Source organism: Phaethon aethereus, assembly GCF_964289735.1.
Source record: "Phaethon aethereus genome assembly, chromosome: 18".
In the NCBI taxonomy this organism is placed as follows: domain Eukaryota; kingdom Metazoa; phylum Chordata; class Aves; order Phaethontiformes; family Phaethontidae; genus Phaethon; species Phaethon aethereus.
In genome coordinates, this window is record NC_138594.1 from 5,540,051 (window position 1) to 5,561,989 (window position 21,939).

Here is a 21,939-nt window from a genome sequence, read left to right on the forward strand (position 1 = left end):
ATCTAGTAGTTAAAATGTTTCTGGCAATTCCTATTTAATTCAGATTTAGAAAAAATCATGTCTAGTCTAAAGATCTGCTCGTGTTGAATTGAAACCTGTTTCCTTTGGAGGAGAAAGTAATTTGCCCTTTTTTCCTGACTTCCTACTCAGAATCACTAACCTCTGTGTCACAAGTAAAATCCCCAGTAGGACTGTCACTGGCCTTGGGGATTTTTCTCCCTTCTGCATGTCAAAGCAAAGAACAACGTTGTCTGTAATCTGTCCTTTGGGCAGGACAGGACGAGCCAATGAATCTGGTTGCTTTTACGCTGACTAACATGAATTGAAAAATAAAACTAGTAATAAAAGAGGGAGTCACTATTAGATCTGACTTAAAATTGGATGAGCAAAACTTACTAATAATGTGGTTCTCATTAAAAGTTTATCCCAGGCTTTGCCATTTCACACCTTCTCCATACTTCAGTTCCTAAATCAGCCGAATATTATATTGTAGTTCAGGATGCATAATTTCACTGTGTGCAGCATTCTAATTACTGCAATGGAAGTTACAAAGGTACAGTTACTTTTAACTCTGCTGAATAAAAATGAAAAGACATATTATTGTAAGTGACATTTTCTGAGAAGGATTGAAGTTTTGGGTGAACTGCTTATGCAGGTAAAGTATTTTGGTTTTCTGAGAAATGCATGCAACAGCTTCTCCCATTTCACTCATACTTTACATTTGTAAGCTATGTAAACATTAAACTGATTTTGCAACTAATTATTCATATTCATTATCAAACACAGACAAAAATATTCTCTATTTTTAATAAGTATTAAATTGAAGTTAGTAAAGTACGTTGGGTACAGTATGTAATAACACCAGCAATCTCCTCCCATCGCATTAAGGATATTTAAAACCAAAACAAAACCCTCCTGCTTGTTGGTAACACTGATCAAAGCTGTGCATTTTTCAGGTAGCATGTAGGATTGCAACTTGACAGAAGTTATGTTTAAAAAAATTTGAGCTGTTATTCTTGGTATTAGATTCATTTTTCCTGCCTGATTACTGAAGAGATGTTGCTAATCAAGAGAATCATATTTTATAAAAGATGCATAAATAAGATTTTCAAACACAAAGTATTAATTTAAAAATCAATTCCACTTTGCAGTGTACCAGCACTAGGATTTGCTAACATAAAATACCTGTGGTTCCTGTTCCTGCTGCTTTGTTTAAAGTCTTTGCTCAGTTCAGAGAGGAAGGATAGAAATGCTTCTGGTGGACTGCAGTGCTTTTATTTTTGATCTTTGGTCCCACTGACTTCAGAGCAGGGAAGGCACAGCACAGGTACACTGCTGCTCAAGAGAGGGCGTGCTTATTTTAAATAAAGAGGAACTGTTTCTTAAGAATTTTTTAAATAGGTTTCCCATTTCAGTCTTAACAGGTTTGAAAATAAGAGAAAATAGTTGCAATTTCTGTGAAGAGTTGGTTTCCTAGAAAGTTGGTGGAGATCTCTGTTAAAAAACAAACCTCAAACAAACAAAAAATTCCGTAGATTTAATAATATAAAATATTTTGCTTTCATTGTATTTCCCAAATGTTTAAAGTCCTTATGGATTAAGTTGGACTGTACTACTAGTTATTTAATTTGTAGGAATGAACTTCTTTTAGTCTAGGGAAAGTGGAAAAATGTCTTGGTTATTTGCTTCTAGAGATAAGAATAGAAAAAGTCCTCTCTTCATCATTAGTTCTGTACTCAAACTCTGTTACATTGGTCCAGCAGCAAAGTCACAGTTTTTGTAGCTTTCTGTTTATATTGTGAATTTTTTTTCTTTCTCTTTAGTTTATCTGTCCTGTTTCTTACACGTTTTATAGCAGGTGTCTTTGGTGTTAGAAGCAATTGTTCCAAAAAATATTTGGACACTATGAAATCCTTGCACGTCTCTGTTTTTGAATCTATGACTTGTGAAGGGTACCAGCGTGGTCCCACTGACTCCAGAGCAGGGACGGCGCAGCACAGGTACACTGCTGCTCAAGAGAGGGCTTGCTTCTTTTATGTCACCTAAGAAAATTATTGTAAACCCTATTGTAAATCAGAAACCACTTTCTGATTAGTCAGTGGTTATTGTTGAGGTTTTAATCTGAATCTCAATAAAAGAAACTATGCAGGTGGTACACAAAAAGGAGTAACTATGGAGTTGCAAACCCTTGAAAAAAGCAGAGGGGTTTGAGCTGCACTGGGCTGCTTCCCATCCAAACATACTTGGTATGATACTGTCTGGAGTGGATGTGCTTATCCAAGCTGAGGCACTTGGCCATTTTCTACTTTCAACATGGTCATCTCTTGGTTTTTCTAGTTCTTCCCCCTCATAATCTTTCTTTTTCCTTCTTGTTTCTCTGACTGCTCTTCAAAACCCTGGTGTTTTACTTAATGAACCATTTAGCTCTGTGCGCTTAGGAATCTTTCTAAGCTGTTTTGTCCTCTTCTTCCATTCCCACCTCTTCCCTTTACTTTCTGTCTCCCAAGTTCTCTCAGACTTGAGCATTGTTTTAACCACCATCTTTGGGGGAGAGGAGAAAGAAGAAGAAATGATTAAACAAGTGTCTGCCCTTCATCTCATCTTGTCAGCCTTAGTGCCACTTTTGTGAGCATTGAGATGTCTTGCACTGTGCTCTTAATCCTTCTTCACAAACCTGCCCTGCACAGACACCCTCGCTTGCCTTGGGCAGCGCCATCGTTCTCCCAGGCGCTTGCACATGTAGCTTAGGTTTCGGCTTTGACGAGACCTTTTTATTGGAAGAATTATTTCAAGCTACTTTTAAATCTTTCTGTCATGTTTGAAATGTAGTGCTGAATCTCACCACCCACAGTGTTGAAAAAAATTTCCCATAACTCCTCTTATCTGATTCCTTGGTTGCCTCAACTTCTTACCTTCTGGCCTGGACTGCTGCTGCTTTTTGCCTTTGTTCATTCCTACTCTGCTAAGAATGCTGCTTGGCTCATTTTTCTGACCCTGTTGACCTTTTTTAAAGTTGTTTCAATAGGCTTCCTTTCCCTGTCATGTCTTATCTGGGATTCTGGTCTCTGTTTAACACCTGTGTAGCAAACCTAGATAAACCTAGGTAAATTTTCAACTTGCTTCCTTAGCTCTGTAATATAACCAGTTGGCTTTATCCGGGAATAACATGATGCTTTCTTCCTTTCTAGCCGTTACATGTAGGGGAGGGAGTTCAGGTAAATCCAAGCGGCTCCTTTCACATTCTCTTTTGGATTTGTTATACACATGTCAATTATTTAGCTCTTTCTGTGAAATGCTCGTCTTTTCCTGGCATCATGAGAAGACAGGCGATGGGCTAAGACTGTTTTATCCTGCTTTCTCTAACATCCGTACTTTTGCTTGATTTAAATTTAAAAAAAAAAAAAAAAAAAAAGAAAAAGGAAAAAAAAAAAGGTGGCAATCTGTCCTGATTTAGTGTGTTCGTTCTTCATCTTGATGAATCTTCATGAGGCAACCAGGTAACCGCCTCTCTTGAAAAGCTAAAGATGAAATGTGTCAATAAGAAGACTTTGTCAGAGAGAGAGACCTTTTTTTATTCTTGGAACAATTTTTTTTCAGTATTAGAACACCTCTAATTGGAGGCACTTAGAGGAGCTAATCACACCAAAATATTTGTGATTTAAATTAATGTATATTAGGTATCCAATGTTAACAGCTTATTTGGGAGATTTGTTGCATCCATTTCCCCCACAAAATATTATCCTTATTCAAATAAAAAAATTAGTCATGTTTCTGCAGATTTACAGCAAGTAAAAATAATTGACATCCAGAATTTTCAACTAAAGTATATACAGTTTTCTCCCTTATTTAGACACCAGTTAAGAAGAGCTGTTCTGCAGATCGTCTCTAGGACGTGTCCCTAGGATCAGACTGAATTACTTGCTATAAAATTCCAATCACAAGAACGTAAAGAGTGTAATCTGTCCTAGAAACCTTGTAGAGAGCAATTGGGGATGGAAAGTAAATAAAAAACTTCAAGTAAGGTTGAGGTTCTTTAGCATGAGAAATGTTTCTTCCCCTTTAACTTTGTACCCTAGCAAGCACTTAGAGGCTCAAGAGCTTTTGTTTAATTTTTTGGATTAGCATCTATGTTTGAGGGTGTGGGCGGTGCTCTGAAAAGACTGTCTGCTGAGTATCTGTACAACGTAGCATCGATTTTCATTGGGTTATGGGGGAAATTGGACTGTGTGCAAGCGTAAAAGAATGTTTAAACCGCATGTAAATCCTTTAAGAGAGAAGTTTCTTGACAAAGCTCTCTGTTGTTTAGAAATGCCCAAGTTCTCTGCTAAAATGTAAGTTACAGTAGTGGTGTTCAAATGTGTAATTGACCCTGAATAGTGAAGGTGGTTGTCCGTATTTGTTCCTTTATTTGCAGGAAGGGTTGAAAAGCTAAACGCAGTATGAATTTAGTGTGTTGAGTGTGATGTGGGGGTGTGTGTGTAATATCTAATGGCAAGCAGACATTTTATGTTTTTTATTGGGTGTTTTTTCTGTGCATTTCTCTGAAGAATGAGAATTGAGTCAAAATAAATGGTAAGAGTCTGCTAGATGCTCTTCTGCTTTTTTCCCAAATTTGCTTTTTAGATTTTTCACATAGATTTATGTATTTGCTGTCTTTATTTATTGCCTGCTTATTCTTTTTACTAGTATGCTAAGGGATGCAAAACACTCTTGTTGCTCTATTCTAAAACTGAATTGTTCCATTATTTTAATTAATATTTTTGCCAGATTAAAAACCCAACAAACTAAATATGAGCATCATGGTAGTTAGGAAAATTGCTGTATTGTGTTAGAGAATGTACTCTAAATTTTAGCAGAATGCAGTGTTGTAACTAGCAATGTAAAATAGTACTTAATAGAGGGCTTCTGCAGTGCTTGAACAGTGGACTCATTTTTAACCTTGTTGGATCCTTTCAGATCTCAGCCACAGTGGATTGGGAGACCATTATGAGAATTCCCACTGGGGACAGCAGCCCACTTTCAGGAGTGAAGGCAACTGCAGCTGGGATAAAGTGATAATAGACAGGACTGACAAGGAAGCGTGGCCTTCCATTACCGGAGCTGAGACTGAGTCTGCCTCAGAATGTACTACAGACACTGACTCTGCCTCCAACTGTGGCTCAGAGAACAGTAGCATGGCTACAGGGAGTGCCCAAGGCAACTTCACTGGACATACAAAGAAAACTAATGGCAATAATGGCGCCAATGGAGCACTCGTCCAAAGCACTTCTAACCAGAGTGCCCTTGGAGCTGGTGGAGCAAACGGTAACGGCAACTCGGCCAGAGTGTGGGGTGTGGCTGCGGGCTCCAGCTCTGGCCTAGCTCACTGCTCTGCCAGTGGTGGGGATGGAAAGATGGACAACATGATGGGAGATGGTAGAAGTCAGAACTGCTGGGGTGCTTCCAACTCGAATGCTGGCATTAATCTTAACCTTAACCCTAATGCCAATCCAGCTGCCTGGCCTGTACTTGGACATGAAGGAACTGTGGGAGCAGGCAACCCTTCCAGTATTTGCAGTCCAGTCAGTGCCATAGGTCAGAACATGGGCAACCAGAATGGGAACCCAACAGGCACCTTAGGTGCTTGGGGAAACTTGCTGCCGCAAGAGAGCACAGAACCACAAACGTCCACTTCTCAGAATGTGTCTTTCAGCGTACAACCTCAGAACCTTAACACTGATGGACCAAATAACACTAACCCCATGAACTCTTCACCAAACCCTATCAATGCAATGCAGACAAATGGACTGCCGAACTGGGGGATGGCTGTTGGTATGGGGGCCATCATCCCGCCCCACCTGCAAGGCCTTCCTGGTGCTAACGGAACATCAGTTTCTCAAGTCAGCGGGGGCAGTGGTGAAGGAATGGGCAGTTCAGTGTGGGGGATGTCCCCAGGTAATCCTGCCACAGGAAACAGCAATTCTGGGTTCAGTCAGGGGAATGGAGACACTGTGAACTCAGCATTAAGTGCTAAACAAAATGGATCCAGCAGTGCTGTGCAAAAGGAAGGAAACGGAGCGAGCGCGTGGGATTCGGGGCCTCCTTCTGGTCCTGGGGTACTAGCGTGGGGCAGGGGCAGTGGCAACAGCGGTGTTAGTAGTATGCATTCTGGAGCTTGGGGCCACCCCAACCGTAACGCCAGTAACGGTGTGAACGGAGAATGGGGCAAGCCCCCAAACCAGCATTCCAATAGCGACATCAATGGGAAAGGATCAACAGGGTGGGATAGCTCTAGTGTTACCAGCCCGAATCCTGCCATGCAACCGGGCAACGAACAAATAAACTCTTGGGCCAAAGCTGCAGCATCTGGCACCACAGCTAGCGAAGGAAGTAACGACAGCAGTGGCAGTCAAAACGAAGGCAGTACTGGGAGGGAGGGGGCTGGAGAGGGCAGGAGGAGAGACAAAGGGATGATAGACCAAGGGCAAGTTCAGTTGCCAAGAAATGACCTTGACCCCAGGGTCCTGTCCAATACGGGGTGGGGACAGACCCCTGTAAAGCAAAACACTGCCTGGGAATTTGAAGAGTCCCCACGGTCTGAACGGAAGAATGACAATGGAACAGAGGCCTGGGGTTGTGCAGCTACTCAATCTTCAAACTCAGGGGGGAAGAACGATGGGTCCATCATGAACAGTACAAATACCTCTTCAGTATCTGGGTGGGTCAACTCTCCACCGGCAGCTGTTCCAACAAATACAGGGTGGGGAGACAGTAACAACAAAGCACCAAATGGCCCAGGGGGATGGGGAGAGTCAGCAAGCTCTACTACTGTTAATAATGCTGCTGCTGCCAAAAGCGGCCACGCTTGGAGTGGGACCGCAAATCAGGAGGACAAATCGCCTACTTGGGGTGAACCTCAGAAACCCAAATCTCAAAACTGGGGAGATGGACAGAAATCAAATCCAAGCTGGACTTCAGGAGGTGGAGATTGGACAGATTCATCATCTGTTCCTGGACACATGGGTGATGGGAAGAAGAATGGATCTGGATGGGATTCTGACAATAGATCAGGGTCTGGTTGGAATGATTCCACAAGGTCTGGGACCAGTGGTTGGGGAAACGGCACAAACAGCAAGGCTAATACAGGTACAAGTTGGGGGGAATCTTTAAAGTCAGGCCCCCAACAAAATTGGGCTAATAAACCCCAGGACAACAATGTGAGTAACTGGGGAGGAGCTGCTTCTGTAAAACAGACGGGGTCAGGGTGGGTTGGGGGGCCAGTGCCAGCCAAACAAAAAGAGAACTGTGAGGCAACTGGCTGGGAAGAGCCATCTCCACCGTCCATTCGCCGCAAGATGGAAATCGATGATGGTACCTCAGCTTGGGGCGACCCAAATTACAACAACAACAAGACTGTAAATATGTGGGATAGAAATAATCCTATAATTCAGAGCAGTACCACAACCAATACCACCACCACTAGCACCATTATCAACACAAATATGGTTGAACCTCAGCCATCGCACCAGTCAAGTGCCCAGCCGAACCGGTCCCCGCTGCTTGGTCCAGGTATGAAAATAGTTTTATAAGATACTTTATACCAGTACTGATTACTGAATGCTGTCTGGCCTGACCAGTGTGTAGTTACACATGAAAGATAAAGATCTATATTTATTTATGTCATAGAATAAGTTTAATTCTTTACTCTGAAGCAGTGTTAACTTCTTGTGTTGAGGACAGAACCCATGGAACCCAACACACAAGCCTCCATAGCCCAAGCGAATGTAAGAAAGGCTTGAAACAATATCTGATCAATAACACACTAGGTCCTTAGATTGTTGGTCCGTATTTATTTTGTCAGCTCTTCCACCGTTATGTAAGCACCTTGTTTTAATTCAGAGGTTTGAGAATTTGAGGTCTTTTTGCTAACCTTTTTTTTTTTCCTCTTACTTGTCTTCTGTTGCCATTGCTCAGTCTTTGTTCTTGTTTAGACACCGTGCATCTGTTTCTTTTCGGCAAACCGTATCTCTTGGCAACAGATGTTTTTTAACGGTTGCATGAATCTAGGCTGTTGCTGTTTCTCTGTCCTCTGTTTGTTGACTTTTATGAAGAAATGGTTCTTTTCCATACTTCAGGTCTCAAGCATGGGTAGTATCCTGGACTTTTATGTGATTCTCATAAAGCTGGATTGGTTAAAGATGTTAATATTCAGGGTGGCTGAGAAAAGTTATTTTAACTTCAGCTGGGTTCCAAAGACAAGTTTTTAGGCATTTAGGAATTTTTCTAATCAAAGACAAGGTACTATTGTAGACAGGCAGCAAGGAATAAAAATGGGGGAAAAAAATAAGAAAAATACTTAGGAGGGTGGTATTTAAATAAAAGTTACTAGCAAGCCCTGCTCTATGTCACGACCACAGAATTCTCAAAATAAATCTAATCTTGCACTGCTCTCTGAAATTCTTCATCTGATTTTTGTCTCCGAGTTTTTGTTTCGTCTTGGTCATGGCTAAATATTGACTTTTTAACCATGTTTTTCTCCAAGTGGGATTTGTTCTACTTCTCTTATTTCCATCATTTTTCTCTTTGATGTTTTGGAGTAATTCAAACTTAATGTAATGTCTGTGTAACTATAGTCTCATGTTCCCTACTCAGGTCAAATATTTTAACAGTTGAGGGTATCTATTTTGGTAAAATAACATGTGCTCCAAAAGGAGAAATCTTTAAATAGGTTTGTACTTGATCAGTCCAACATACGTGATCTATAATTTGTTTACCTTAAACTTACTTAATCCATATTTAAAACTTCACCCATGAAACTGACAATTCAAATTTCTGAGTTGTAGTGGAATCGTAAAATTGGGTTTTTGGTTGGTTTGGGGTATTTGGGTTTGGGTCTCGGGGTTTTTTTCTCATTAGCTGATTTTTGGATGATTACAGCTGTGCTTGTTAAAACTGTTCATATGCAGTGGTATTAATGCTATTCAAATAATCTTAACACCTTGTGGAGGAAAATTTGCTGTTCTGAGTCCTTCAGATTTTGAAAATGGAATTTAAAAATTAGTGTTCATCTATAGTGATTCCTCTGGAGAAGAGATGGTAGCAAAGGAAGAGTTTCTTTGAAGTAATGTGTTTATGCAGTTAGAGCGCTGCTTATTAATTTGTAACCATCCACTCAAAATACCACTAGACTAGGTTAAAATGACAGTATTTTGCACGTTGCAAAAACATTCATTAGAAGGATTCTAAGATACCATAGAAAAAACAACTCTCAGAATATACTTAAGACAGCATGCAAGAAAGAGGATAAATTGAGTAATAGTGTCGACAATTTAAAATACAGTACTGATATTAAAATTTAGATCAAGTTATTGGGGTCATAAGTTAGGCCTTTTGTTGTGGAATTTTGCTTACATATGCTTACAGTTGCGTACATAGGTACAGATATAAAGGCCATACATGAAAATATTTCGAAGGATTATTGTCTAATCTGCAAATAGAAGCTAGGAGCAGTCCCCTGTGTCTTTGTGTTATGCCCATCCTTACTTTTGACTGTGCCTGAGAGGGGCTAGTCTCAGGCTTATCTTGCACAGAGAGAGCAAAAAAATGTAATTTAAAATGACCATATTAGTTTCCCCATTCAAAGTGCAGGAGACCTATTTTTAACACTGCACATAGCACGTAGCAGCTGTGGAGCAATATCCCGCTGGTCTCCGTGGAAATTTACACAGGCTTAAACCATCTACGTGTCGTGTCCCACCTGGGACAGCTAAAAGATGAGAAGCAAGTAATGAGTGGCTTTCCTGTGACACAGACGTGGGCTTAGAGTTTGTTGTCATGCTGTTTCACCTGATTTTTTCCTATTCCAATTCCGTGTCCCGTTGGCTATGCATTTCCAACCTCTAACAGTAAGGGAGACAACAATCCTGTAGCCAACAGACTTCTGTAATCCACAGCCAAATTTCATCCAATAGTTTTCCATGTACAGTATTTCCATGCAAAACATGACAGTGTAATTAAAGGTTGTGCCATACGACACAGGTTAAGTGCTCATCTAAAATCTTACAGCTCTTGAACTTAGTAGTTACCAATGGCATTTTGTCTTCTGCATCGGTCAGGACGTGCTTCACCAATCATTTTTATCATTCCCTGGTGTTCAGGGAATATCATGAATAAGGAACCCTGTGTTCTGTTCCTCTATTAGTAAGGAGGTCTGGCGTAGCTGTAAGATGGCACAGTCATGCATCCTGGAAGCAAAGAAGTGGATTTTAGTTTTGCTGCACAGCACTAGTTAACTTCACGAAGCAGTGGCTTTTGTTCACAAAGCAGTGAACAGGTTGGGTTTAAGTTTATACTGTATTAGTTTCGAAATGGAGGCCAAGTTACAGTCTTGTTATTCAAGCTGTCACCCATACCCAGAAGTTTTCAAAATTCTTTGAATACAGAACTTAAAAGCTATTGATGGGAAGCAGATGTTGGTACACGCTTGATGAAAATGCATAATGCTCCAAGGAGTTTCTTTTTCTATTGGTGGGGGGAAGATGCGATCGATAATGTGATAAATGCAGTCCTGTCTGGTTATAGGAGCTCGCACCCAAACCACTGGTGAGTTATTTAGGAAGAAAAGCAGAAAGCTAGTGGTTTTGGTTTAGATTCAGTTTTTATCTAAGCTACTTGTGCATAATTCTTACTAGCACTTTTAACTCTTGTTGCTTTGATACAAGGGGAATAAGAAGTGAGAAAAAGTTTTTAAAAGAGAGATTTCTGGATGCCAAACAGCACCAGATCCTTCTTCCAATGCTGAGGAATGGGCTTGATGCTTTCCTGTTCCCATTAGGTAGGTAGAGGCTGGCAGGGTTCCAACCGCCCATCCTCCAGCTGAGAAAATAAACTAACAAAAGGTAATATAGGCTTCCCTGTGGAGATTTTAGGTCGAAAATTAAAGTCTTTCGGTTCCTAGAGAGGAAGGAGTTTAAGTTTTAAAAATCTGAACCAGGTCTAAATTCTGGAAGCTCTGAACATCTCTCTGTTTTTTTTATAATCCTGTGCTATTGGCTCAGTGGTGACTTATGTGTCATTCATAGCATGTCATTTATGTGAAACAGAGAGTGCAAGTGATGTGTTTTCCTTACTTTGAACTTTCATCAGAGTGGATTTGAAACCAGGTGAGTTTTGAGCTCCTTGAGGATGCTGGTGTAAAAACCTAAGATCCTGTTGTGGGTACTCAGCCCCCCAACAGCCACGTTCTGGGGCGCAGCCAGGTGACGCTGAGGAACCTGCCTTCTCTTTTCACATCAGGTTGATCTCATTGCCGAAAGCCGAGTAAGAGCTTCCCTAGCACTAAGCCATAGAAGAAGGCATGGAGCTCCACCATATCAACAGGAATGCCTTTCAGAAAATGAAAACTTGAAAGGTTAAGGATTATGGGTGACTCTTAAATATACCTATAACACTCCCTTTTACACACACACACGTTCCCCTATAGCTTATTTGTTTTCTATTATTAGCAGACTACCTTGTGACTATTTAGTAAACAATCTCATTTTTCTACCAAATTTCTTCCTTTTTCATCCACATAAGGTTCTAATATTTTGATTTGCCTGTATTGTAGCGGTACACTCTGGTATTTATCACGGACCAAACAACTTCAAGGAAAACAATTTCTGCCATCCAAATGGCTATAGGGTTATTTTGAGGGAAAACAACTGCATCCTGCCACAGCTTAGTTAACATTTCACTTTCCCTTGAGGATTTCCTGTTGGCTGAGGCCCAGTGTTAATTGTGTTTTTATTTCTATAAAGCAAAGCTCTGCCAATGTGTCCATGTTTATTACTCAATGTCATCTTTTTGTTTCTTGCAATTCTAACAGTGTTTAAAAACTTCAGTATTAAAACCTCACTTTCTTGCCAAAGAACCCTTTAACAGAGCTTATTCTGTTGCAAAACAACATTTGTGCAGATCTGGGTGTTTTTTAAGGCATGGAGCTTTTTTTCAGGAAAGCCTATATGCATATTATTTTCATAAAGAAAACAGTGAGTTTTCTCTGAGCAGAATTTTGTGAAATTTTAGGCAGGTTCATATTTTGAGACCACCGAGAAGGTGTTTTCCTCCCAAACAGCTCTGTAAAGGAACTTAAAAGTAGCTTCTTACTTTCTTTCAGCCCACTGTAACGCGGTTTGTGACCTGCCTTTATTGCGAGGTGTATGGTAGTACTGGAAAGCATCACGCTGCCCAAGGCAAGCTGCTGGGACTACAGACTCTTTTGTTTAAACTCTGTTTACAATGTGAAGCATACTGGGTTATTTTAAAAATTAAGGAAAAGCCTTGTTTAAAAAAGAGAGTCCTTTGGAGAACACAAAGTAGATTTCTTCCTTGGCCTCTAGAATTTTGCATCATTCATTCAAAAATATAACTTGGTTCACCTGTTTAAGGTTCCAAAGTAGAGTCATATGGAGTCATAAAAAGGTAGCACAGAGATAGTAATGTTGAGACAGCGGGTCCTGACCACAGAGGGTTCATAATTGAGAAGTACTCTGGAATTTACACAGAGGTTAATTTTTGTAGTGCACAAGTTATTTCTCCAGCAGCTGTCAGGTTTTATTTACTAATTTCCTTTACTTAATTTGATCTATTAAGATAGTTTTGAAAACTTCTAGTTGATACATTTTGTTTGCTTTTATGCGCCTTACAAGTGTTCTCTTTTAGTAAAGGCTGGCTCCCTCATTATTTATAATCCCGTATTATTTACTGCTCAGCGCATTTAAAGCACTTAGCTCAAAATAACTTGGACATTACACATCTGTGGTCTTTAATAAATGTTGTTGAGTTTATAGTAAAGAGCAACAGAAGGCCCAGTTCTTTTGAGTTTTCATTCCACAATCTAGCACACTTTGCGTTTTCAATACATGAATTGTGTTTTAAGGTTGATTTCATAAATTGAATTACTTGGAGTTTCCAGTGTGGGTTGCATGAACTCAGAGAAATACCAGTATTCTGCACTCTCTCTCTTTGTATTTGTATTCTAGTTGGCGCTTTAGAGATGTTTTGTTTTCTGTTTCATTTGCCTGCAGTTAATCTTCTTCAGATGCCAGTATGATTAAATACATGCAGTTGTCTGACAAGGTTACCTCCTGAGTAGTGAGGCAGAAATTAAAATAAAGCGTTCCTTCAGTAAAGTTGGCTTAAAGATACAAGCAGAAAGCTTCAATAAGTATTTTATGTGCAACACTAAGGAAGTTGTTGTGTTAAGTAGAGGTTCATTTATATACATGTGTGTGTGTCTGTGAATTTGTCTTCTGTACACACCTTAAAATAGAAATTTAAGATATGCTGACAGCGCTTAGAACGCAGTTTGTTTAAAATGGAAATCAGTTTATTGAAACAGTGAAATTTTGGGTTGTTTCAGGGGTATGTTTCAAAACACAATGAATCTTGCCGGTAGTGAAAGAGCTTTATTAAGCTATGTGTTCCTGAACATGTAGGCTTAGTCTGGTTATGGTTTATGTCATACGCACTTTTATCAGTATCTGAGAGAACTGCAGTTGCTTTAAGAAATAGACCCTAAAATAAATATATAATACGGTAACACTGGAGCGGTGGACAGATAGGAGCCCATGTATTTGAAAGGGATTTTTTTTCTCTGATAGCCAGTGTTTGAGTTGTTGTTGGCCATGTATGTTGCCTGAAGTTTCTAGTAACAGAAATTCTGTTGAAATCAGTAAGCTCTGCAAAGACTTGTTGCTCGATGAAACACTATTGCTTAGTTAGTTTAATGTATTTCAAGGTACTCTTAAATCAAATTCTTTTGTAGTGACTTGCTTGCCATTGTCTACCTACTCTAGGTATCCGTTTGTGTAGAAAATTTTATGTTTCTGCTCTTTGATGAACCTTTCCAGAGTGTTTTTACAGATAGCACTAGGGAGCAGAAAAGGAATAGTGCTGCAGCAAAGTAGGCATCTAGTCCTTGAATTATAAAAATCAGCTGAAAACAGAAGTGACAGTCGTCTTTGGGTAGTAGAAAAACCACGTTTCCTTCTTACCAGGTCTGGTTCCATGTTGTGAGCTGCCAGAAGTAACAGGTTTGGCAGGGCAGTAGTTGATCAAAATAAAATACCCAGACTTAATAATACTTATCTCCTATGAAAAGAGAACAAGTGCCTGAATTAGCAGCCTAATTAACAGTGGAAATTTTAAACAGACTGGATTCTGCAATACTTACTGAGATCTCAGTTGTCATGTAATGGAGTGCTTAATTGTAGGAAAAAAGGTTAATACCAGGTAGATGTGAAAACTTTATTTTCTTGCCTGTTATGTATCTGTCTCTTTTGAGTATTTCTAAAAAGTACCTTGAACTCCATGATCCTAATCTGTCTATTCAGAAAAAAACTTTTTTTAAGAGGTACCGGTCATTTTAAGTTCAATTTACACTTTTGCTGTTGTTTCAGTGTTGCTCTGTAGGACTCAGAAGCTACATGGCTGTTCCTGGCACATTTAACTTCAGTGCTAAAATCAGTGCCATATGGATTTAAGCGCATTACATTCAAGCCAAGCCAGACTAAGACCGTTTCTTTATAGTAGCGTACGTCTTTCAGTGAGTTAAAGTAATACTCTGTAGGAAAACAATGACTTCTACCTGCCGTTCCTTATGATTTGACTATAGATTCTAATTCAATCTTGCCTACTTCTCCTTAAAAAACTGTATTTATTATAATGTAGAGGCTTAGTGATGAAGGGGTACGTAGGGAACACAGTCAACCAGGAGCTGTAATAAAAGCTTTAAGGAGTGCATACAACATATATAATCTACATTGAAAGTGATTAAAAACAAACAACATCCTACTCACAGGGCATGAGAAAAGAGATGTGATAATTTGTAAATAGTTAGAAAGAATTAAAATAGTTTGAAGTCTTTCAGCGAAGCAAGGCCCAACTCAGATTTGGGTAATGGTCTCCGGAATGCTCACACTGCTGCATGTGCTCCCTGAGCCCCGTTCCGTCTGCTCCGAGAAGTCACATTGGAAGCAACTGCTGCCTTGAGACCAGGCCTGGTGCTCACGTGGCAGCCTGGCTGCTCCTGGCCGTGTTAAAAAATATTCTTTCTGTCTTTTGACAACTTGGCATTAGTATTTAATTAAGAACAAGACTTTTGAGACCAAATCAAAGTGTTGTTTTTTTTTTAACAAAATGTCCTTAATTAGAATCACTGTGTCTACTTGATGGTTCATGCTCTTTCCAGACAAACTCTTTAATAAAATGTCCGTCTTTGAACTTATCGACAAAAGAAACCTTTCCTCTCGTCACTGTTCTTCTCTCCTTCCCCTTGTTTCAGCAGGCTGGGGAGAAATGCCTACTGTCCACACAAAGACCGAAGCTTCTTGGGGAGAGCCGTCATCCCCTTCTGCTGCAGTTGATAATGGCACTTCAGCCTGGGGGAAACCCCCCAGCAGTGGTACAGGGTGGGGAGATAATCCTGCCGAGTCGGCAGGGACATACGGAAGAACAAATGCTCCAGCTGCTGCCCCAGCGCTGTGCAAACCAGGTACGTGCGTGGATGTCACCGTCGCAAGAGGTTGGGGAAGAAAGGCAAAGTGTGTTTGCTTCTGCCAGTATTTTTAAACAGCACTTTTGGTTTTCTGTGCATTTAAATCTTAGTAATTTCACTCTTAAGACTCCCATTAGCTGTCTCAAAATGTTGATAATCCAGATACCAAATTAACATAAAAATATAAATAGAGTGCATTGATCCAGTAAATTTAAAGGTGTTACTTAGAGTATTTTTATGTACTTTGAAAGCAGTACAGTATAAATTGTAGAGTTGCGAGAAACTCTGAAACTGCAGAAGAGTGTGAACAGCACTTACCCTTAGCTGCCTGAAAGAAAACTGTACTTGGATGAGAAGCAACTGAGCTCAGTCAGGATAGGATTGATCTGGTAGGAGAAGAAACACATGAGAATGATGAGTCATAACTTCATGGTTCTGTTAAACTGAGGGAGTGGATATTTTCTTCAGGTGTTAAAACTGTTCACAGGTTCAGGAACATCCTGAGCCATTTACTGCTTCACGATTCCTAACTGATGTTGTTTGATAAAAATCTTTCAAAGGCTGCAATGCTTGTTTGAGCCTTCTGTTTTGGCTGTGGTAGTCTTTAAGCTTCACTTCTGCAAAATGCTATACTGAGAGATAGGTAGATAGATAGAAGGCCCAGAAAACCTAAAAAGAGGAGTGCGAGATATTAAGATGAGTAATCTCAGCTTTGAATGGAGTAAACAGAATAAAACGCAATGAGGTAACACAACCTAATCACTTAATGTAAAGTGTTCCTTGCAGCCCACGTGCTCCTCTCAGTTCCCATTTTTCTGATATTGGCATGAGTTTCTGACTGTTAGTGACCTCAAAATTTGGTTTTGTTCATCGGAAGAATGTGGCAGCTAAAATGATGAGATTCATTGAAAGTAAAATAGCACTTAACAAATGTGTGGTCATACTTTTGGTTCTGTGTTCCTAGGAGACTGGAATGACCATGATCACAGATCTTACTTGTTCAGGAAGAAGCAAGACTTGCTGTTGCTGGGCTTTTTCTTCTATAAAGTGTTTAGAGTACTTTCTTTTTTGCTAGCTTCAAGGAAGGAGTCCTTATCATTTAATGCCAATTAAGCTACTTGATGAACTTCTGTATCTCTTGAAAATACTCAAATGTTGGCAGACTGGATATGGCATAAAAGGGTATTTCTGTAAAATTTGCAGGAAATTGAGTAAGATTTTTCTTCTCTTTCCTTTTCCTCCAGCTTCAAAATCTATGCAAGAAGGCTGGGGCAGTGGTGGGGATGATGTGAATCTCAGTACTAGTCAGTGGGAAGATGAAGAAGGAGATATGTGGAATAATACTGCTTCACAAGAGAGCAGCTCCTCCTGTAATTCCTGGGGGAACGCCCCAAAGAAAGGACTTCAAAAGGTAAGACAAAAATAAAGACCGTCTCTGGAAGTGAGTGGAATTAGTATAACATTTCTAGAATCAGTTGTCACAAATTTTCTGTTGCATTACACCTGAACTCTTAAATTAGACCTCTGACACCTGAACACAAACACTTGCCACTACAGTGGTTCAAGTACAGTCTACCTGCTTACAGGGGAAAGTGGGAGATCTTTGGCTTTCAGCATGTCAGATGCTTCGGGAGGTTTTGTTGTTGTTGCTTTTGTTTTCTCTTAAGTTTCGTAAGTTTCCATGTATTGTAAAGAAATGATAATGTATTAACAGAAACAGAAAAAGTGCTAAGGGGGCTTTCAGACACTTTCCATGGTGGTAGAAAAGTGAACAGTAGTTTGTGATGAAGTGGTTCAACAAAAAAATATCTATTTCCTCTTCGTGAGGCACAAGTAGATAATTGTAAGGTGTGCGCTGGTATGAGAACAAAGCAAACTCGTATTAATGCCGCGCTCTACCAAGAACATAGACAATTATGTTAGGAAGTTTTCCATTGCACAGTCTTTATTTCAGGACAAGGCCAGGCTGTAACTTAAAGGAATTGGGAATGCATTTAGCCAGTTTGTTTGTTATTCCATTAGCCAACAGTTAGGCCAGTGATTTGATCAAGTATGGTTGTTTCTTGTACTGTCCGCAGCCCAAAACAAATCCACGCTTGTCCCTTGGTACTTTCTGGAGAACTGAAAGGAAGAGACTTCTTAAGGATTTTGTGATAGAAAAGCTGCACAGAGATCTTTTAAAGGTGTTTATCTAGATGCTCTTGTTTGTTTTTAAGAAAATACACTGAGTAACGTTCTTAACTTCAAGGTTGCAAACTCGGTTTTGGGAATGTTTTTCAGGAAGTGTTGTACTATTTCAGAATTTTTTTATTTCATTATGTTTTTCTGCCAAGGATTAAAATGAAATGCTTAAATTCAAAGGTGGCTTTAATTCAGTGGTCGGCAAATCAAATACTAAATAGTACACTGAACACCTATTCAGCTGAGATAAAATTTGTACGCTTTGTGGGGGAAGAGAATTGTAGTTACGTTGTTCGGAGGGTTCTTCAATACTTTCTAAATTAATGTACTAATATATCTTTCAGTAGCATGTATTATTAATAAGAAAAACTTAACCATATATTTTATGTACATCTCGCTAGTATCAATATGGGAACCAGACCATTAATGGAATCTCCCGTTTATTTACTAAGGGCATGAAGACATCTAGCAAGCAAGATGAGGCCTGGATCATGAACCGTCTGATAAAACAGCTCACAGACATGGGCTTCCCTGTGAGTAGTGTTCATAGCTAGCATACCTGTGGCTTAGCTTTTGTAGCTTGTAGTTCTGACTTTCAATGTTTCAGACTGTAGCTACAGAAAGTAGTTCTGTTACCTGCATTTAGACATTTACTCTAATTTCAGAAATCTACCGTAAGCTGGTAGAGTGCTCTCTGAGATTACTTGATGATATGCATGATGACATGTACAGATTTTTTTTTTTGAAGTTCAAAGTTTTATAACAGGTGTTACTTTGAACTTCAGTAATAATTCCACTTCGGTTCCCCTTTTCTTAATAAACAGGTGAAATTAGAGTATAGCTGGGTTTTTTTTAGAAAAAGGCATATCATAGTGATATTTAAGTTGTCCATAGAAAATGGGAAGAAATGTAAACAGAAGAGTATGATTTGACCTTGTAGAACTGGTACTTACTTGACAAACTGAAACTGACTGAATTGTGGGAATTGCTAAAAGCAGAAGAAAAATGTGTGCAGCTTTATTTGTGCCGCTGAGTAAATATTAAATGCAGTATTTCAGAGACATATCTGTTTTCTGAGTTTGCTTTGAAATCACGTAAGCATGATTACTTTTTCTCTTAACATAATCCATATTTTTGACAGAGAGAGCCAGCGGAAGAGGCCTTGAAGAGCAACAATATGAATCTTGATCAGGCCATGAGTAAGTATCTGTGTAACTAAATGTGGGGGTTTGGTTTGGTTTTGTTTTTTTTTTTTTTCTTTAAAGCATCACAGGAACCATTCGTGATTCTGAGAGTTTGATCTTATCCAGATCAATTAAGTAATATTTCTTTTCTTGCTTTTGCTTTTGTAAGCAAAATCTAGTTCTCTGAACTACTGTTGGCAAATTCATTGTCTTTGCATCACCTTTTTCAATACATTCCCCCTTTCTGTGAAGGTGCTCTGCTGGAAAAGAAGGTGGAAATGGACAAGCGTGGAATGGGAGTGACCGACTATAATGGAATGGTCACAAAACCCCTTGGCTGCCGCCCACCACCAATCTCCAAAGAGTCTTCCATGGACCGCCCCACCTTCCTTGACAAGGTAAGTTCAGAAATATGAATATGATATACAAGTCAAAACTGTACACGGTGTAGAAATACTGATTATTTCCACTGTCTGTTTAGAAAGCTGTAGAGAGAAATGTGATAGATAATTACATATTGCTTTATTCTTTTTTTAATCTTGTGGGCTATTTATTCCTTGTGGAAAAGACCAATGATTTGATTCCCACGTAGAAATAAACAATGGTCGTCCCTAGTGTTACACTTGAGAAGCAAACAGGAATTGGTAACGCAATGGAACTAGAAATGGGAAAAACAAAGAAATGGAGCACAGAAAGCCTTTCACTCTTACAGAGTCCAGAGAGTCAGTGGCCCTTGCCCAAATTAACGATCAGGCAGGACCAAGGCCAAAATCTTCAAGAATCGGGCTTCTAATTCCTCTTTTAGTTTTGAGCTCCTTACAGATTTCAGTGAAAGTTCAATACTTAAATAGGAGTGAGGAACTGAGGTTTTTTTGTTAAGTCAAAGAGCAGACACGCACAGTCATAAATAGCTTCTCTGATGAGCTTCCTTTTCTGAGATCACGTATGACAAATTTTGGAGCACCATTTAATGACTGACGAGAAGGCTCCAGAAGTTCATGGTGTCCCATGACTCAAAAGTGACTAAAGAAAAGGGTTTAGGGAAGAGCGCAGCCAGATCTTCAGTAGGAAATGAGATTTACAACCTGACACAAAGTCCTACAGAGACCCACCGAATCACCTCAGAATCTCCCCGAAAATTATTAATAAGGAAAGAAGAGTCTCTGGTGCCCTTCTTTATTTCGCAGGTTATCAAAATGTTCATAAAGATGGAGGGTGGTGGGGTGTTTTCTGAATGCAGAAATCAATACTGTTCACAAACTGTGCTGAAACCAATTCATTTTACATAAGCTGTGTACAGGGTGCGAGACAGTGATGGTATCTAGTCTTGTTAACACAGACCATATTAAAATCTTCATCGACCCTGAGTAACGATTCTCTTTCCGCCCTGTGTTTTCTTATAGTCTTAATTACAGTATTATCCTTAAAGTTACGGTTTGTGTTGTGACAGGTTCCCAGGTGTTGCGCTAGAAAAACTAGCGTGGTGCTATGCTAGGACATCCGATAAACACCGTCCTTCTAACGACAGCTATTACTATTTCTGCTGTCATCACAGTCTAAACAGTTTGCTGAGGTTTTGTGCTGGTACAATGCAATCTGCAAACAAGTTAATTTAATTAAACACAAATGCATCTTACCATAACTATGGGTTATTTATATTAATAAGGGAAAATTAGCATCTGTATTAAATTTGCTTTAGAGGGTCCCTACATATGAGAAGTTTTTGTGATAGTTCAAATGCTGGCACAAGTGCTGCATAATCTAGTGTCATAGTAGTTCTCTCCTAAGATTGTATATTAGAAAACTGTTTTTCTTCTTTTGGGGAAATAATAACATTTCTGCATTCTGTGCTCCCTACTTATATCAGAATGATGTGGTGTCCATTATGTGTTCCCTAAACCAGACTAAACTATTTCCTACAATGTAAGGCTCAACCTGACTCTTTGTTTCTTCTTTTTCTCTTCCTGCCATATAAAGTTCATTCTTAACCGTGGCAAATCTATTTGTTTATGGCAAACTTTAATGAATATGTTAATTAAAAGATCTGTCTCCTGATGAAGGTCACAAAATTAATCCATGCATTTCTTTTCTAGGGTAACAATACCTTGAGCAATAAAATTATTGCCAGAGGGGTGCATTATGTGTAGCATGATGCATAATTATGGAAACATATGTTAAATACAGCTATGGAGGAGGGATTACTAAAATCATTCGTACAACAAGTAAAATCTGTCAGTCTAGGCATAATCTGTCACAGTGACTTTACTATAACAAAGGAAATAATCCCAAACTATGTTTGTTAGCTATCAGAGTGTTGAGCAACTCCTAAGTGAATTAAACAAATGTAGCTTCTACTCTAAGAATAGGTATTTTTTCCAAAGAGATTCTTTCCAGATTTACAGCTCATACTACTAGAGCAACGCCTCCAAAACCTTTTTGCCCTTTGAGGTACTATTTCAGAGCATGAGCTTGGAGCTGTCTTGCTTCCTTCTCAGGTCATTCTTGGTCAGAGAACAGGCTCTCCGCACAGCTGCGGAACGCACTCCAGCCAACGTTCCTTATTTTACTTACTGTCTTACCAAGTCATTATCCTTTTGCTTGGCTTTGCTGAGTTGTCAGTAAGTTTTGTGAGGTTCCTGTTGATGAAATTGGAAGTTGGGTTGGTATGCTCATTGCTACCACTCTTTTCTCAGCTGATTCTTTCAGCCTCTCAGCTCACCTGAGTTGAGTCTTCATGATTTTTCTCCTGTATTTTCTCTGACAGGTAAAGCCAGCACTTACTTTTTAAAAATTTTTTAAATCCTTATGCATTTGAGGAGGGAGAATGTCCATCCTTGTCATTTGCTTCTGGACCCATTGAACTCCCTGTTCTCTCTGGATTAGTAATGGCCTGTGCAACTAAACAGCACCTTTGAATGTTTGCTTTCACTTGTTCCTCATTGTTTGCTGCAGATACTCTTTATTCTGTGTCACACTGAGTCAATCTTTGGCACTCGGTGCTTTGTTAATTGTATTATTTTTCAGGATGTTATCTTGCCCTGTAGCACCATAAAAGGA

General features: G+C 39.5%; 1 protein-coding gene across 2 annotated transcripts in view; it reads left to right on the forward strand.

The window, feature by feature from the left end:
• The window catches only part of TNRC6C (trinucleotide repeat containing adaptor 6C), a gene marked incomplete at its 3' end in the record, with an annotated part of 86,918 nt that overhangs the window by 42,119 nt on the left and 22,860 nt on the right, over positions 1-21,939 (forward strand). For both annotated transcript variants that reach the window (XM_082008202.1, XM_082008203.1), the window contains exons 4-9: positions 4,957-7,548; positions 15,305-15,514; positions 16,762-16,928; positions 18,151-18,231; positions 18,840-18,897; positions 19,135-19,280. In XM_082008202.1, the coding sequence (XP_081864328.1) occupies positions 4,957-7,548; positions 15,305-15,514; positions 16,762-16,928; positions 18,151-18,231; positions 18,840-18,897; positions 19,135-19,280 (3,254 nt within the window). The remainder of the gene's footprint in view (positions 1-4,956; positions 7,549-15,304; positions 15,515-16,761; positions 16,929-18,150; positions 18,232-18,839; positions 18,898-19,134; positions 19,281-21,939) is intronic.